The following is an 18,772-nucleotide window of genomic DNA, read 5'->3' on the forward strand; positions in this document are numbered from 1 at the left end:
GTAAAAATACTCCACCCTAAAAGTTAGAAGGAATGATTTCTGTGAATGATAAAGGGGAGATGGAAGTACAGATAGATCAGAGGGGAAAGTGATTGATGACCAGAACTGATTGAAATGAATTACTTGCAGGTTTCTGGTGTAGGGACTTGTGCCAATATTTTCCAATTACTTGTAATGTATACCTTATTCAATAGTGACCACATAGTGTTAGTGGTTATTTCTGAACATACTGCTTTAATAAGAGGGGGTGGTAGGACAAGTAGCCCAGACTTTCCACTGGAGTAGGTACACAAACAAAATCTCCCTGTCATGGAGTTTCACTTACAAGTCCAATACACTGTGCACGACTGTGTCTATTTCTGACTTTTCCTCTTTTATTGAATAAACACAACACAACAGAAAACACTGGAGAAATTCTTAACATCCGGAAACTCCTAGCATGCTCCAAAATGTCCTATTTAATGTGTAAGGCATAGACCTGCTGTAATCCATAGAACAGTTCAAGCTCTGTAGCTGAGGTGATTTATCATTTTAATTGGTGCGTTATTGATTATGATCAGATTGAACTATTTATTCTTCTCATTACTGTAACAGCTATAGCTCATCGGCTCATCGTGAGGGGAGAGCTGTGTGATAATTTGTCGGGCTTTTGGAGGATTTTCCCTCTTTGGCACCTCGCTGGCAGTCCAAAGCGAGGAAAAAGACCCCTACACAACCCAGCTTTGGAACATTATCTACAGATATAAGTGTGAATGGTGAACCCTAGCCCATCAGTGCTATATAGGTGCTCTCCATGATCACCTGAACTAGGCCTTCTCCAGGCTACAACCCGCTGGGTCTTGAGGGTAATTCGTGTTGATAATTTAAAAGCCAAGTGTGACAAGATGAGGATCATGGTTGGTGGAGTGTCAGGCCATTGTGAGTGGTCAGTGACATTGCTGGCCAGTTCTCCCTCCCACAGCACCATTGGGGCCTACCATTGTCTGACAAAATGGATGAGCTCTTGAATCTGACAGCTTGGGTATTGATAATAGATTAGATAGGCCCCAGTTTTGTGCTTTTGTTTATATTTCTGAGTGAGTGTGATGATTCTTTTGTTGGGTCCATTGTGACAGTGAAAGCCATACACTGGATGGTCATTTCGTTGCACACATCTGACACCTATAAATCAATCTGTCTCTCCCAGAATGTCATAACTCCTCAAAAACTGATGCCCAAACACAATGCACATTACGTTATCAATGTTTTATTGTTGAGTACCTGTGGAATTTGTAGAATGGGAAAAAAAGTGCACATGGTCTTACTTGATGCATCATGTTGAAATGTTGGGTGATGGAGCATTGCATTGTGGGTAATCTTTGACAGGATATAAATCTAGTGGAGCCTGACAGCTGTGTCATTATCATTTCAGACCTGTGACAATGTGACCCATTATCAACACCCTTAGACCCTTATTGCTGACTAAATTGCTGTGGCTAGCTTGGCCAAATGAGCACCTTTCTTCACAAAATAGTTTCCCTTTTGTTGATGAAGTTTACCAAATTAGATCCTATGATTCAAGGTTTCCAACTACTTGATGATCAATTGATCACTTTGACAATTTAAACATGTCCGTTTCACCTTTCTAATGAAACAACGGAAATTAGGAATGAAAAATTACAGGTTTTTAAAATCTTCTACTTGTACGTTACTCCAGGAAAACTGACCTTCAAGTCAGGAAAACTGACCTTCAAGTCTCTTCAAGATGTAACCAAGAACAATAAATTATTTGTTTTTTCTGTTTGTTTTAATACATCACAGGTATAAAAACTTGAACAATTACATTTAATGGATATTTTATTTACATTCACATTTAAACAATCCCCTGGAAGTGACATGAATTTATTGAACAACAAAGCTCCATTGCATGTTTAGACAATTCAAGAAAAATGCATTCATAAGAAGTAAAAAAGAAAATGGTATTGAAGTAGAATTTATTTTCGTCACTTTTCTCTTGGATTGACATGTTTTGGAATGCAGTTACTCTCAAAGCTAAACAGACGGGTCATAGGTAAATCTGCGGTACTCCATCATGAGCAACAATTATCTTGTTGCCTCATTGCTATGAACCAAAGTTTACATATGACTTTTAAAGTACTTGATAGGAGAAAATTTAAAAAATAAACTAATTGAAAACTCTGACTGCATACCCCGTGCAGAATAACATAAATGCAGAAAAAATTTGCAAAGCAATTGATAGCTAAATTGAGAGTCAAGAGGTTTGTTTTTGACTTTTGCATAACATTGCATTAGCGACTGCAAACGCACACCCCAGATCTGCAAGTCAAAATACATGTAAGTACCATACAAATGTCCTCTCTATTTTTTGCAGCACCCTTATCCCTCAGAAGAACAAAAAAAGCAGTTGGCCCAAGACACGGGGTTGACTATTCTCCAAGTCAATAATTGGTAAGTACGATTTTGAAGGAGAAAACAGAGAAAAAAACAACAGATAAAAAGCCAAGTTAACAATTGTTTTGTTAGGAAAAGGAAATCTTCATCACTTTTGTAAATGTCCAGCTAGAAATATACTGATGGGCTGTGGGATTGATTTGGGTTTCTGTCTAAAATAATGTGTATTTTTGAGGGTTTGTTTGTGAGATGAGTGATTGAGTAGGAAGTTTGGAGGAAAGATAAGGATTTGTGTGGAGATGTGGGGTTGATAGGAACCCCTTTATCTCTGGGATCAGGGAACTGTCTCGGTCAATTTTGGGTCTTCCCATCTGCTGAAACCTCTGTATACTATTATCCAGTCTAAGGTGAAGAGTGATGTGTTTAATTGTTGTAGTCAGGTGCACAAGTCAACCAATGGGGTGCAGAAAGGTTCTGCTTTTCAAAAAATATGACTGCAGAAAATTACTTCCAATCTGATAGTACTGTATTTTGATTTATGAACCACATATGTTGTCATGAAGTATTCGGTCACCTAGTTTTCATGAATTGAAAATATTAAGGGAGGATTAGAAAGACATTAGGGGTAATTGAATAAACTAGATAGCAAAACTTTGGAATATGTCTGAGTTTACAGTTGAAGTAAATTGATTAAGTTATAGGATAAGTGAGAAAAAAAATTCCAAAAGAATTTTGATAGGAGACATTTAGTAGGGACTGCTTTTGGTGCTTAGGTCATAGAGTGAAATGTTAAGAATCTTTTCATGAGCGTAATAGAAGTTACGTAAAGAAATTGAAGGTCCTCCATCTTTTTGATAATTATGACAGGACTTTGATGAACAGTAATCAATTCATTTCATAGTTTTGATGCATTTTTACCTTTAAAAAGTGAAAAAATTAGTTTAAAATGCTATCTAGTTAATCTAGGCAAAATATCGTGTGAAAATGATATTCCTCGTGCCGGCTTTGTTGCACGGGCTTTTATAGTTTTGAATTGAATTGCTGCCATCAGATTACAGTGAATGGACCAGCCAAAGGCATGGGGTATAAAATTTCTTGATAAAATCTTTATATTAAACTTGTGTTTTCTTATAATTGACCCGACCTCAGAAATTGAGGCTTGTATCATACCCACAATCAATAGTGGGAAAACTATCACCTCCAACATATTGTGTCACCATTTTTCAGAAATTTACTTGTTCTTTCAAAAGGTTTTGAACCATTTCTAGCTCATTACATTTCATGAAATCTTATCAGCCTCATATTAATTTTGTATATAAAAGTTTGTGGACTACTGAAAAATTGTGAAAAGACAGAGAATTTACATGTAATTATGGGACCATAATCATGTCGTATGTGACACGAAATTTTGGCGACAGACATCTTCCGACTAGAAATCCTAATGGCACAAAAAGAATGATATAGAAAATTGGAACAATTAGATTGTACCCCCCAAAAAATTCCAAAGTCAAGACATAGGGAAAATTACTGTGACATCCTATTCCATCTCTACCCTCCAAACAGAACCATTTAGTGATAAAAAAGAAATTTTAGACTCTACCCCTGAGGCCAAAGTCAAGTGGCACACATAGGAATTGTGTAGTGTTAAGCTGAAACTTTCAATATTTGTTTGGAATTTTTCAATCTATAATTTTCTGGTATGTGACCTTGCAGGCTTATTTTGCATAGTGCTTGCATTAACTATTGGGAGAATATTTTGGTGGCGTAAGTGGCTTTCATTTTTTGAAAAGGTCCATAAGGGTCTTTGTCGCAGGAAAAAGCATAAGTGAGGGGTTGGGATTTCAAGCAACAAAGCACCGTAAGCTGTGCGTTAATGGATCATTCATGAATTTATCTAGAGAGGTCTTTGGCAAAGAATAATTCTCTGTCATTAAATAATTGCAGAATAAACATTTCTTTGTACAGAGACAGTCCCGCTTTGGCCTTTTTTGTAAGGTTATCTAGCAAGACATCTTTTTACTGCTAGAGCAATTAAATCTCATATTCTGATGGCACTGATAGTGGAAAGAGAATGCTGGTATAGAGAGGTTTCTGAATTTGTTATTTATTTCCAAGGACTGTGTTTTCTAAACTCTTGTTTGGCTTTCATAAAACAGGTGTGGGATAATTTTAAGACCACAGAAAATTTTCATATTATGTAAACTGCACCAATTTTGAAGTTTACCATTTCTTCTTATGTTACATTTAGACACTTAGCTCAAACTCCAGAATTTCTTCATTTGGATCATATTTCCTACATATTATGAATATCATTAAAAAGAGTCTTGGTTTTGGGGGTATTTTTGTTAGCATGACTTGAGTCTACTTTGAGGTAGAGTGAAGCCCCCCTCCAGTAGTTGGAGGATGTGTGTGGGGGGGATCCAATTAATACATGGGAACTGGGACCAGGAAAGGCAGAAAACCCCACTACTCTGCAGCTGTGCTGTGTAAACATGTTACTGCATTCACGCCATATGGCTACTTTGCTATTTTTTGAGTGAAGGAATCTTAAATAAGATTTTTTTGTCAGTTTCTAATCCATGAAACATCAAACCAATTTGCTGAGCAGATTTAGCATTCTGTGTATGTGTTCAAAAGCCTTGTTTATAGATAATAAGTAGGTAGTAATTGGGCATATTACCTGCTATATGTAGAGATACAGATTCCATTTACAAGACATGTTTATTTTGAAGAGATTTTGTTTCAAATTAATCACATTTTGGAATAGCTATTTACCAAGTGTTTGACACATGGAACACTTTATGGTACAAAACACATCCAGGCAAGAATCAACCTTTCCTTCCAGATAATTAATGGTACATTGACAGAGACAGTTAAATATTCAGGGGTTTCATCAGTCATGGGCAATTCTAGGGTCGCACCTTCTCAAACAACATTGATTTTGAGAAGTTTGATGGGTATTTAAATGTTTTGTTTAATAAAAATATGGGCCATAAACTCCAAATGTCTGTGACCAAGAACCATTAGCTACATTTAATATTTAAACTGAACACATAAGAACCCGGGAACATTAAATGAAGGTGAAAAATTGATGAGCTGATAGTCACAGGTATGGCATCATGGTTAAGCGAGGGCTTGGGCTGTGTAGGACCTACATCAGACGTGATTCAGTTGCTTGTAATAGAGCGTGTTGATTTGGTTGGTTTTTTACTATAACAAGACAAATACATTACAAGTATGTATAAAGCCCTGTTGTTTATTGAAGCCACAGACTGTAGTGGTCGTGTCTAGCAAATCATGACAACCAAGAAATGCAGTGCCGACGGATTATTTACTCCCCGTATGTCGCACGTTCAGGGAACAGAGACAAATATGTCCGAGACCTTAATTTTCTCACTTTTGAACGGTGAAACGAAATAGCAAATTTATGGATTTTTCTTCAACATTTACCTTAGTCACAGCGTGAAGTATGCACACGAAATTCACAGAGTCCAATGAGAACATGTTTTATCTGTATAGGAAATGCCTTTATTAAACACTGGATATCGGAAGACGAAATGCGGTACGTTAGGACACCTTGATTGAACCAAACAACCATACTGCACTACGGAATTTTGAGGAAAGATGGGATATTTAAATCACTTCTAATCAGAAATCTCCTAAATTGTTCTAATGCAAAATTGTGTGCCCTATACCTGTTACATAGGTATTTTAAAGAGTGGAGTGATAGCTAGCTTTATCAGTTTCTATCCTATATCTTCTTTAGCAAATATCCAAAAATAAATTCACCCTAGTGATAAGGATTTGTTCATTTGTCAGTAATTTTCCCTGTTGAATTTATAATATAAAAGTAAAAAAAAAATATAAAAATTTTATTTTTAAAGAAAGATAACTTCCTGGGACGGAGAAACAACCATAAAAGAGGGTGTTGCTAATCACAGTGTCAATGCAGTACCGTCTGTCATGCTAGGCTCTCATTATAAGGTATAAAGCATACATGTGGCTCTGCATTACAGAAAGATGTGAACTACTTCCTGTCTGAATGAAGAAGGTTTTTTTTTTCCTTCTCAGATCATGCACATGCACACTTAAATGAATATTCATTTTTTCTGATGATGATGAGTAATGTCAGTTTTGACCAGGGATTATCCAGGGTTTAGTGCAGTGCTTCTCAGCTGTGGTGGGGGACTGTTACTGCATGGTTCAATAAGATTTTTTCTACCTCATTTCCAGCACTGAATGGAGGCATTGATCAGCCATTGACAACAACCCTGTTTATAGTCCAACTCACATAGGATCAGTTTGTTTTATTTATTTACAAATGATAATGTTGTTGAATGGTGGGAATTTTATTTGCACTTTATGAGAAATATTGACCAAACTGGTGAAGACCCACTGTGTAGTTAAGTTAAGAAGGCGGTGCTCCACAATGTTCTGTTTGTAATAAGACTACCATAAAAGTGTCACATCTTGCACATGTAATCTATTGACTCTGCGTTCCCTGCCTTATACAGACAATTCCATTTTTTTTATTATTATACTTTTATGTCCGTTTGGGTTCGACACAGAATTGTGGTCATATGCGGGAATGGCGGAAGTACTTATTCTCCTGCTCAGTGTTCCATTGGACCACAGTGGTCCAATATAGAATTTTAGAGAAAATTTTCATTGGCTTTAAATGACAACAATGTTTCAGATGGGAGGAAAGTATGACTTTGAAGATCAGGCCTAAGTTCATGCTCACATGTCTAACGGTCGTTCAGAGTCCATCTATATCCCCTGATTGCCATAGGTTTCCAGTGCAGAAAGTGACAAAGTAGTCGTTAGTTGCTTTTGGTTAATTCAGAAACATTATGTTTTCTTAAGTTGCTGAACACATTATTTCCAATTTGGGCCTCCAGCTGTGAACTTAATCACATTTGTTGAGGAGACTCTGGCTTGCTGAGTGTAATGAGAGAACCATGCAAGACTTTCATATTGCTGGCCTTATACTGGGGGAAAATGGGGCAACAAAAATAAAGACTCCAGAAGTGGACAAAACACTCCCAGGAAATGACTAAATGGCTTTTGTGGTCACCTTCTTGACTGGCCTGGAAACTTCTTACAAATCCACTGTTACCATTCTAATGTGTTCCCCAGACAAAGCCCTGGTTATGTGCCTTGACCCTTGGAATAATTACCATTCATTGATCGCTGCCATTATATGTATTTTACTGTCATTTGTCACTTGTCAAGCTAATATCCTCCAGATCACGCCCCCTTTTTCCTAACTGGTTATTAGCCCTGTATAGTTTTTCTTGGTGTTCATTTCTCAGCCAACACTTTTTTGTTGTCCTTTTATAGTCTGGGTTCTTTCAAGTTTCAAATTTGCCCCCATTCAGTACTGTTGGGACAGCTTTCCCTTTTCAGTTGTGAAACACCACATTAATGAATTTTCATTTTCAATTGGAACTTGACAATGTATATTCTGAATAGGACTTATTTTAAATTGTTGCTTAATGTGTCTTGGGAGTGATTAATTAACAGATTATCTCACTTGGTCTTAAGATTGATGTAATACAGAGTTCAAAAATGGTCTTGATGAGGTGACCTGGAGAACACATTTAGAAGGCTATGCAATCCTGAATTGGTGTAACTATATATTTTTGCATACTGTTGTGTTATCAGTTGAGCTAATGATTCAGAAAATTTGAGATGGTGGATCTTTTGATGAGTTTTCCAGCCATTTCATGTAACACTGACAATAAAGAGTTACCTCCCCTATGGACTCTTTGTATCTCACACATATGGCCAAGTTTTTATCACGGTGGATCTTCCTTTGATTTATTTTAGATTTTTATTTTTTGTCCTGAAATTTAATTTGATATCTATGGCAACTAAATGACTACAAAGCTGCCATGGCTCTGTAATTTACTGCAATTCACCATTAACAGAGGCAGAGTGTGTCCTTCTGCCAGTGGCATTTTTATGTTGAATTTTAACTTCCAGTAACAATTTTATGAGTGGAGTGCTTTGTGATAAATGTGCTAAATGCATTTTTGGTTTTTTAGCTAATCATAAAATGATCAAGCTGAGTGGATTGGGAAGTTGAGGTGACCCATTGTGTCCATTAATGAGGGGCAGAAGATGAAGCACTTGAGATATATTTTGGGGTTAGGGCTAAGTGTTCCCTCATGACCAATATATGTAGCATATTTATAAATCAGAGGTTTTTTTTTTTTTGCAAGATGACGGCAAATTTGGCAAATTTTGAAATGTAGCTTGTTAGTATGTAGCAGATTGTTATGACAGTAAGAGTTTTAATTTGCATCCATCTCAGGGCTGTTATGTCGGCAGGATTTTCAACATGGGGGATAAGTGGAATATTGAGAGGCTGTGCATGCTCGAGTGTTGTTCGTGTCAGGGAATCAGTGATAATCGAATGTAGAAAACTTATGCACGTCAACTTGCATCAGAAATGTGTTGCATCACAGATGTCAGGTATCCCATTTACTGGGAATTTCTGACTTCACTTTCCTGCTCTGATCAGAGAGAGATGGCCACATTTCAGCTATGGGGGTTGTCTTCTTGGATGATTTTTCCGTCATTCATGGCCCTCAGGTGTACACAAGATGTGTAAGAAGGAACGGTGTTAGACACATTCTCTGAGCGGTGGGTGGTGGGCATATTACGCTGCAAAAATTCATGGAAAATAGCATGTCTTAATTTTTGTACATTTCTAATCAGCAAATTATGCGTTAATTTTAATATGCTAATCAAATTAATTACCAGTGGATGTCAACTTCTTTTTAACTGATAATGAGAAAGAAACAGAAAAAAAAGGATGTGGGGTTTTATCGTCATAATGCTATTTTTAGAGCCAATATTTATGCAAGTCTAAGTGGATGATGTAAAATATATACCAACTTTTTCAGCAATTTTAATTGTGTAATATGACAAGAGTTTTACTCGGCCAATCAGGGATGTGGAAAGCGATATGCCTTTGTTTTTACAGAGTTAAAGAGATTCATACTGTATGGTAGGCAAGATAATGGGAATCTTACGGCCCACCACCAAAGATTTTTGATAGGGTTATTCATAAATCATTTCTGCCAAAATTTCTTGTCTGATATTATGTGAAACTAGGGACGTGAAGCTAGCTGTTTAACAGGAAGAGGCTGAAGTGAATGGCACAGCGGTCTTATCGGCTGCGATAAGGTTATAGTATAGGTCTGCCTCATGCTGGGCTGCAGTTTGAATTTTTTTGGATAGAGCGTTCCCCCATAAATGCCAGCCTTGCTGTTTAAAATCAGATAGCTTCTCTATGATTCATTTTTTTTTGCCGTTGAGTAGCAGAAGTCTATCAGCAGCGTATAGCAGCATTTAATTGCAGTGCCAGAATTCGATATTTTGTGAGAGATGGTTGATAAGATGGAAAAGCTGTGCCCCCTCCCATCACATTATGAAGTAAAAATTAATGAAGTGGCACATACAGTGACAAATACTGACGATAATCTGCCATCATTTACAAATTTTTTGTTTAATTTAATTGAATGATGGCATTAAAAATTTTTAAACAGTAAGGGGGAATAACTCTTGCATCCCAGGAAATTTGGTAGCAGTAGGGTTTGCTACTAATTGTTCCGTGACGTAGTTCTTATTTCCAGCGGCCATATTGGCTATCCTGATAGATAATCACTAGAAATAATATTGATGAAGATAATTAAATTCATTTATCATCCCAGCTTCATTTCAATAAAAACAACAAAAAATATCCCAAAACACCAGTAAGTAACATTTTCAGCTCGGAATTTTGCCCTGTATTGCTGTCAGTAAGCCTTGCCCATATTGATTCTTTGGTATGGGAGGTCTGTTTTAACCTTAATTTTAGGAATGATTGTGCGGATTAGATATGCATTAAGTATGATTATAGAAACAATGGGCTGATGTAAATTGATAATGACATGGGTTAGAGCATTAGACAGTGTGATTGTTTCCCTCTAAATAGTCACCAGCCTCCAGGCACACACACCGTACAAAAGGGGAGAAAATCAGATATGCATGCATCGCTGCTCAATTGAACACAACTACAGCTGACAGACCAGCCATGTAAAGTGAAATCTTTGCCAAGCTTTCATAGAAAGCAAGGGGACTTAATGATTGACCAAGTGAGAGGAAGACAAGGAAAGGCAGAGGCCGGGATGTGATCTTTATCTGAGCAACACATTATTAATCTCGGGGATCAGATGATAGGGTTTACATTCTATGCTGCTATCTGGACCTGGTGGGAGGTCATTTACAGGAGACTCAGACTTCTGGTGTGGACCCAGTGGATCAGAAAAGTTCACATGGAATTCTATCTAATTTTTTTCAGTGACAGGAAGAGAGTAACCTGGGTCAGCTCTGCATGTGCTTTTAAAAAAGTGCATGTGACAGTAACTATATATTGAGAGATTTTATTCAGAAATTCAAGACGCTTTTAACAATGACTGGTTTTACACAGGTTGTTAAGGAATGAAAAATGACAATGGATGTATGTGTGTCAACAGTTTTTTTGTCCTTCATTGAACATAATATACAGATCTTATTTATGACATGGTGTAATTTTAAACCATTTAATTCATTAGCAATTGGCACACTTAAAATATTTTTACACTGTCTGTCTGCAGAATGGGGTTCTGGTGAATTTCAGATTAAAAGTGTTGAGATGAGAGTGTTTCACGGATACGGGTCAGAAACTTCAGATACACTTGTTCCCTTAAGATAAGCTCAAATGCTGTACACATGTAACAGTTTACAAGTACTGGTTTTGTTCTGTATTGGGAAAAATTTCACTCTTAATGTATCACAAATTGAGCCACCATAGCGAGATTTCTGCTTTTGCTGTTAATTAATTTGCTGTCTGGTGACTTGAACTAATGTTATATGTCAGAAGGCTTTGAACATTGACAGATCCCATTAAGTCATTAGTTCCCTTGTTAGAAGACTTTCTAGAGGATATTGAAATACTGGGTGTCAGACTCTGCACTGTGTGATGTTTAAATGAAAAGTTGACAATTACTCCCTGTGTTTATGATATGGGTATAGTGCCGGCAATATATAAACAAACTAATGCCATGCACTCTTTGGTCAGGTGGTGAAGAGGAATTAAATGTGATAGTTTGGAAATGTAATGGAGATTCAGTCATCATAATTGATAATGGTTGAGGTAACCAATTTGACTAGAGAAGACAGGTTGAGAGGGCTTGCTGAGGTGAACATAAAGGGTACTTAGCATTTATTTCGCAACCCAAACAAGAACAAAGAAGTGGTGACTTACTATAGATATTGTTGTTTAAGTAGATTAGTCTTTCTGTCAGTCATCAGATGTTGGGTCCTTTGACCAGACAGAGTAGTGAAATCTAAGCTATCTGTGTGCTTGGTGAGGGAGTCGATGCAGTAACGGTTCTTGTATCTGTCATGGGTGGTTACCAGATTACAGTGTGATGGTAACTGTAGTTATCTCATCCCTGGAGGTAGGGGGAGTAAGTTACCATTTCTGTCAGAAGGGATTAGGAAATCCCCAGTTTTTATGTGCTCGGTTTAATCAGGAAAGCATGGTGCAGTCGTTATCTGATGCTGTAGACACCTTATTTCTGCTTTGCCATTTTTTAAACTCTGCTTTATAATGAGCAAAGAGAAGGAAGGTTTTAAGCAAAAAAAGCTGATAGCACTCATAAAATCTACAGATTCGTTTCATTCCGACCCAAAAACACTATCATGCCAAACTTCTCTAGTGCATCTAAAGTTTTGAAATGATTTTTTTTCTTTCCCTTTTCGCAGGGAGCAAAAAGGAAGCCGAATAACTAAACATTGTATCAGATTGCCATTTGAAAAGCAAATATCATTCTTGTGTTGATACTGAAGGGTCAAAGGTCACTCTGATAATCGGCTCTCAGTCGCAGACTTTGGCAAATGATTGCTTTGTGGCTGATTTCTTGGCGCCATTTCATGGCCCGGGTTGTAAATCACTACCTCTTCAAATAATGACAGACTGTCCTCATATTTCTCCCCCATTCCAACAGGATCTGACTCAATGTTTTTGGTCTGCTATATTTATATATTTTTTCGTAGTTTATGAGTTGATGTGAGGTTGAACAGAGATGCTCACCTCATCCTTGCTAAGCCGTTTATGATCTGCTTAATAGACCAGATGCAACTGTAAAACCAAGTCAATGTTTGTGTGAAGAATTTTCATGTGAAGACATATTGAGTGATTTCCATAAAAAGAATCTTTTTACTCTTTTATTGCAAATCTGACATGAACTAGTAAAAATTTGACATTGTTACATTCTCTTTTTACAGGTTCATAAATGCCAGAAGAAGAATTGTTCAACCCATGATTGACCAATCAAATCGAGCAGGCAAGTCACCTGTTGTTACTGTGTTCAAATCACGGAGGTGTAAGTCTTCAACAAGTCAGTCTCCTCCTGATATCCCTCCAGGTAACCATGGTAATGATGTCTTTGACACTGGTGGCTGGAAAATGTGGCAGATAGGAGAAAAGCAGATAAATAAGATTTTGTCATGGCGACAGGAAACTAAAAAGAATTGTGTCTCTAAGAAACCCTGTGAATGTATATTGTTTAAAATTCAGCAGCCATTGTTTGGCTTTTTAGGCTGCTGGATTCAAACAAAGTCACATGACCTGGTGTGATCAACCAATCAGAGAAGACTTTCACCTCCACAGTTAATATGCATGTTGCAGATCATATCAATGCTTTACATCCATAAATTGCATGCTAGTTAAGGCTTCATTCTTCCATGCATGGGAAACCTATTGGGAGCTTAACATGGGTTAATCTTCAGAGCTGATGTAAATAGGGCAAACATTGAAAGATGTTGCATGATAAGAAAGCAAATTTAACATGTAACTGCTAAAAGAATTATTCATCAATAGTTAAGCTTTCTTTGAAGATCTTTTTCAGTTATTTTTAAATGTGAATAGTCATGCTAATTTTTGGGTTGAGTTAGCTAATTAGATATGAAGTTCTGTACCTTTTTGTTTGTAGTTCTAGCAATATAGATAACCCCAGAATATTTACCTAATATACCCTCCATGAAGCTTCATGACCCAAATATTATCTGCATTTTTACCAACCTGAAAAGCAAACAGGAGACATGCTGATTGTGAATGGCTTTATCTCTTTGCAGCTCCAGGGGGTCATGGTGGTTACAGCCCTGACAGCATGGGCTGGGATGGGCAGACAATGGCCCACATGGGCTCACACAGTAAGTTAACCTGGTCCTATACATTTTTAAAAAGGTAAACAGTTGTTTAGTGTTTACAGTATAATTTTCGTTGCTGTTTAATTTTCACTATTTTCACTAAACTGCAGTGAAATATGATTTAACAATAGAATTGCTATAAAAACTGTGATTTGAACACATCATGAAAATGGATTTTAAAAAGAAACCATGAAAAGAACAAAAAACAGGGAAATGAAAATTGTATATAGTTAATTTAACTTTATTAAAGTTCCATCTGATTTGTTTCTAGTTGATAAAACAAGTTTTGACATTTGGTAATTTTTTGGGTTATATTTTCAGTGTTGCAGGCTAGACCTGGAGCAGACATGTATGACCCAATGAAAGCAGGCTATCACCACATGGACAGCTCCCAGAGATATGACATGTTAGGTGTCCAAGGAATGGGCGATATGTACGGTGCACCCCCTGTTAGTGGCAGCAGTTCATATTCCCAAATGTCACAGTTACGTCCGCCTGTACACTCACAAGCTATGTTAATCCCTGGCCACCCACATCACATGATGATGGGACATGGGGCCACAGGAATGAGCCCCCACGCAATGTCAATGAGTTCCACCCAGAGTCCTCCTCTACATGGCAGCATGGACAGTATGGGTGCACATATACAGGACATTCATGCAGGGTAAATCCCATGACAGTGGCCCCTCATGACATCAAACAAAAAGTATTAGTGGAAGACAGGACTTCCTTTTTCACCGCCTATCAGTACATTTGAAACAAAAAAAATATGATTTAAAGAAGAATAATTTGGAGTTAAAAACAACAAATTATTTGGACACGATTTTTTTTTTGAGAACATGATAATGAGAAAAAACGTCACAGTGATCTCGGCGTGGTAAGTGGAGGAATGAAATTCCTGGTCTGTGGAACTCAGTATGCTAGTCACAGACGTCAGTGTCGCTCGTCTGGATTGGACAGAGGCCGACTGACGTCTCTGCTTCCTCTATGTATTTCTCAATGATCTGGATGGACTTTTACTCGCAGTAGGTGCAAGAATCACTTGATTTTTCACAAGTATTAGGTGCTGGTTATAACAGCATCAGAAAATTTTGTTTTCCAATAAAGTATTATGTTTTGGGGGCAGATTTGAGCTGCCTTTTTTCTTCTGTGTCACTGATGACATTGTCACATGGATACCTCATCTTGTATGCTATATATATAGTTTATGGCCATGACTAATTGTAAACAATAAATTACATGCATTCCATTTCTTTAAATGTGGTACTGGTTATGGCCATTTTGTATTTTGTTTTTGTGTCTTTTTTCTCCCTCTCAAAACAAATCAAGTGTTATTTCTTTTATCAATTGAAGAACAAAATACTAATGATCAAAGGACCAGAGATGTGGCCGTATAAACCAATCAGAAATAGAGAACTGATCATTACAGCCAATCAATTTGAAGCTTTAATATTACCTCAATATTAGATTTCTGTTGTAAAAATATGAAGATTTGTTCATTTAGATGGTTTTGTATTTAATATGGTGCATGTTTGAACAGAGAAGTATTTGGTGCATATAATGGAAATGTAGAACTGGTGTGGTCAGGGTGAGAGAGAGGCTTGAATCAAGTGATCGAATTTTGTTTTTCTTTTTTTTCTTCTGTTTTGTTTGTTTATTTTTTGTAATTGAGTATTAATAAAGATTTGATTTGTTGCCAAGTAACACACAAGGTTGTATTTTGTTTGGTCAGTATCGTGAACATTTTTTGTGCAAGACTGTTTCTTCTAAACGATCAGGACGACCTGCATGGCCTTCAGTTTTTTCTTGGATCTGCCTCCTGGTAGATGGTTTCTGATATGGCCAAATCAATATTTCAACAGTATTTGTTTTTCTCTTTTTGTTACTTTTTTGCATAATAAATTATTTTCTAGTATTTTTTTGATTGATGTTGAGTTTTCTTTAAGTTTGCATTAATATAAAACAATTACATGTGAAGTAAAGAAACATCCTATGGATATTTCAAATCTGTAATATCGTGGGAAGATTAAGATTGCATTATGATGTACATATTAAGTAAATTCTTGGTTTCACAGATTTTTTTCCATTGTTTCATTTACTGCTGACTGCCCACAATCCCATGGATGAGTGTTTCCAGGGATACGACAATCACATGATACAGCAACAAAATAGGATTGGCCTAGAGTGTGTTCTGTTATTTGTGTGTGAGTGTCTGATTGTGATGGAAGTCTGCTAAAGCTTGGATGCTTAGTTCTAGGGAATTTTTAATGAGATTGTCACATATTTGAGAAAAAAATTCCAGAAGAAAAAAATAAAATGTTGTATTATGCTAATGCTGTTTTATTATCTTTGATATCTCTTTCATCTGGGGAAGGCAGCAATGCATGTACTGTACAGCTATTGCAAAGTTATGCTTATAAAACTAGGTAGTAGTCATTTTCCAAGAATGCTAAAACAGTTTAATTTTGATATGATTAAGAACTTTAAGCAAAACCAGATTTAAAAGGGAAAACAAGCCTTTCTTTCCTAATATTCATAAAACAGATATTTGCATGTCTGGAATATCAAAATCATGATCTGTGTGTGGCCATACATGATGCAAATTTTCCTTTCTATTAAGACTCGTTTAAAATGCATTGCTTGGATACATAAATGTAATACTCGCTCTCAGCGTAAATTTAATGCATTGTCATAAAAATCTTGTTAGCTTCATGATACTATCTTGTATCTTGGTGAAAAATCAACACGATAAATGAATTTCAATGGTAATAATTTTTCTGATTTTCATTTTTTGGTGCTACACTTTTGAAGGAAGTCGACCGTATGTCTTACTTCCTGGGTTCCACACCAATCATGGCGGGTAACCCGTAGCTTGTAGAAATTAGATCGGCCTTGTACATCTTTTTTAAGTCTATAGCCCGAAGAGCTCTTGGTAAATTTATCTTAAAGAACTAGGTAAGTTAATGGCCTTTTTTGGCCCCCTGTAAAATCCAAATTAACATGGAGAAAGAGACTTTGTCAATAACAGTTCCATGTTGAAAACATTTATGGTTATTAAAGCACATGGCATCAGAAGAACAAGTTTACTAAAACTTTGGGTAAAATACTAATTTTTGCTGATGTTTTTCTTTCAGAAAACAGCTTTGGACAAACCAAATTTTTCTGTCACACATACTGAAAATATAAATATGGCATATATAAATAAAATTTGTCCTAGCCCACTGTTGATGTTTTCTGAAAGAAAAGAGCTATATTTTATGTTCAATTGCATTGTATTAAAAATGGTGGGAAAATATTTTGTTTTTTTTTAATTCAGTCTCTGTAAGCATAAACTGAGAATAATGCACTTTTAAAATCAAAAATTATATTTTGTATACCCTTGACTTGTCAAAATCTTCATATTGCTAAACTCTATTGCCAGTTTGATTCATATGAATTTATAATATTAACATGAATTTTATTGACTTATAAATATCAATAACTTATAGATGAGACCAAATTAAATTTTTGAGTTATTCTCAGTTTATGGTCATGGAATCAGAAGAATTCGGGCAAGCAGAGGATAATGTCGACATTGCATTGGATATGTGCAAAGTACAGTTTGTTTCGAAGACTGTCACTTTGAGAGCAAACTAGAGACCTTATCATTTATAGTTGTTTTCTTTATTTTTCATGAATTGCTTCCAATGGTATGGTTTCACTGATTTTTGGGACACCGCCTCCCCCCCTTCCCATCTGGAGGGGCAAGTTTTTACTTTCCCCATGCATCATTGTCTAATGCCTACAACAGCTGTACAATATGTGTGTATGTAAAAATTCTCACCAAACCAAGAAAAAAGTTGGTATCTACGAAGATGATAAATAACAAATATGATAACAGCTCAAGTCTTCAAAACTGTTTTGGTCTTTCTTGACAAAAATGTGCTATGAAAAGGTCAATAAAACTAATAGGGAGTTCAATCCACAATGGGTGTATGTGGGAGGTATTGTGGTCACCCACAGATGGTAGGTTTTCTCCCACATCAATGACCCCTTCCCATCAATAGCTGATGAAGACAATAGACCTTGTTTGTTATTCATCATAGATAAAATGAAAAATCAAGTTTATAGGAGGTTTATATACCATTAACAGAGAATTATAAAGTACCTGGTAAGGAAAATTTTCCAGTGAAGATATACAAAAATATTCTGAATTGTAAGAGAACAGTAATAGTTTTAAAATAGTCTTAAAGTCATGATGATGTTTAAGCAGGATTCCATTATGTTAAAGTCTGGTCAAAGTACTGGAGCATGCAATTAACTCAAAAGATATTCAGAACAGAAAACTACAATCTCGAATATCTTAAAAGCCATATATTCTTTAAATATGTCATGGACATGAAAAAAAAAGGACTTTTTCTTTCATTAATGATATTAAATATGTAATGTGTTGTTGCAAATCCATTTGGCACAGTTGTTGCTTTCATTCAAGGCTTAAAAAATTTTTTGTTTAAAGAACCTTAATGCACACTTAAGCAATAAATGTCTATCTTGTTAGTTTAATTGAGGTATTAAAAACAATGGTAGCATAGATCATTTGCAAAATTACCCTTTTCTGTTTTTATATCCTAGATAATACAGGGAAACTAGACATAGATTTTATTCATAATTTGTAATTTTACCTTGTACAGGTTTTAATGTCAAATTTTCCAAAACGTCCCTTGCATGTCACAGTTTTTATCAAAAATTTATCACTGACAAAATGTTGGTTCCTTAAATTAGACATCACCATTTAAAATTGTGTTTTCAAAACTTTAAATAGAATGAATCTTTAATATGACATTTTCAAAAATTGGGTATGTGAATGTTTTTTTTAATTCCTGGTTCTTCTGACTGGTGTTAGTTATAAAGAACTAGATGTCCTGGGTATTTTTGACTGATGCTAGATAGAGAACTAGATGTCCTGGGTATTTTTGACTGATGCTAGATAGAGAACTAGATGTCCTGGGTATTTTTGACTGGTAGGTAGAGAACTTGAAGTTCTGGGTATTTTTGACTAATATGAGATGGAGAACTAGATGTCCTGGGTATTTTTGACTGGTGCTAGATAGAGAACTAGATGTCCTGGGTATATTTGATTGGTGCTAGATAGAGA

At 36.1% G+C, this 18,772-nt stretch overlaps 1 protein-coding gene across 3 annotated transcripts in view; it reads left to right on the forward strand.

Moving 5' to 3' along the window:
- LOC125649067 (homeobox protein Meis1-like) overlaps positions 1 to 15,971 on the forward strand; it is a 60,628-nt gene extending 44,657 nt beyond the window's left edge. For all 3 annotated transcript variants that reach the window (XM_048876279.2, XM_048876282.2, XM_048876283.2), the window contains exons 10-13: positions 2,372 to 2,448; positions 12,715 to 12,773; positions 13,564 to 13,641; positions 13,960 to 15,971. In XM_048876279.2, the coding sequence (XP_048732236.1) occupies positions 2,372 to 2,448; positions 12,715 to 12,773; positions 13,564 to 13,641; positions 13,960 to 14,306 (561 nt within the window). In that variant the 3' untranslated portion in view covers positions 14,307 to 15,971. The remainder of the gene's footprint in view (positions 1 to 2,371; positions 2,449 to 12,714; positions 12,774 to 13,563; positions 13,642 to 13,959) is intronic.
- The last annotated feature ends 2,801 nt before the right edge of the window (positions 15,972 to 18,772 follow it).

Source organism: Ostrea edulis, chromosome 5, assembly GCF_947568905.1.
Source record: "Ostrea edulis chromosome 5, xbOstEdul1.1, whole genome shotgun sequence".
NCBI classification, from domain to species: domain Eukaryota; kingdom Metazoa; phylum Mollusca; class Bivalvia; order Ostreida; family Ostreidae; genus Ostrea; species Ostrea edulis.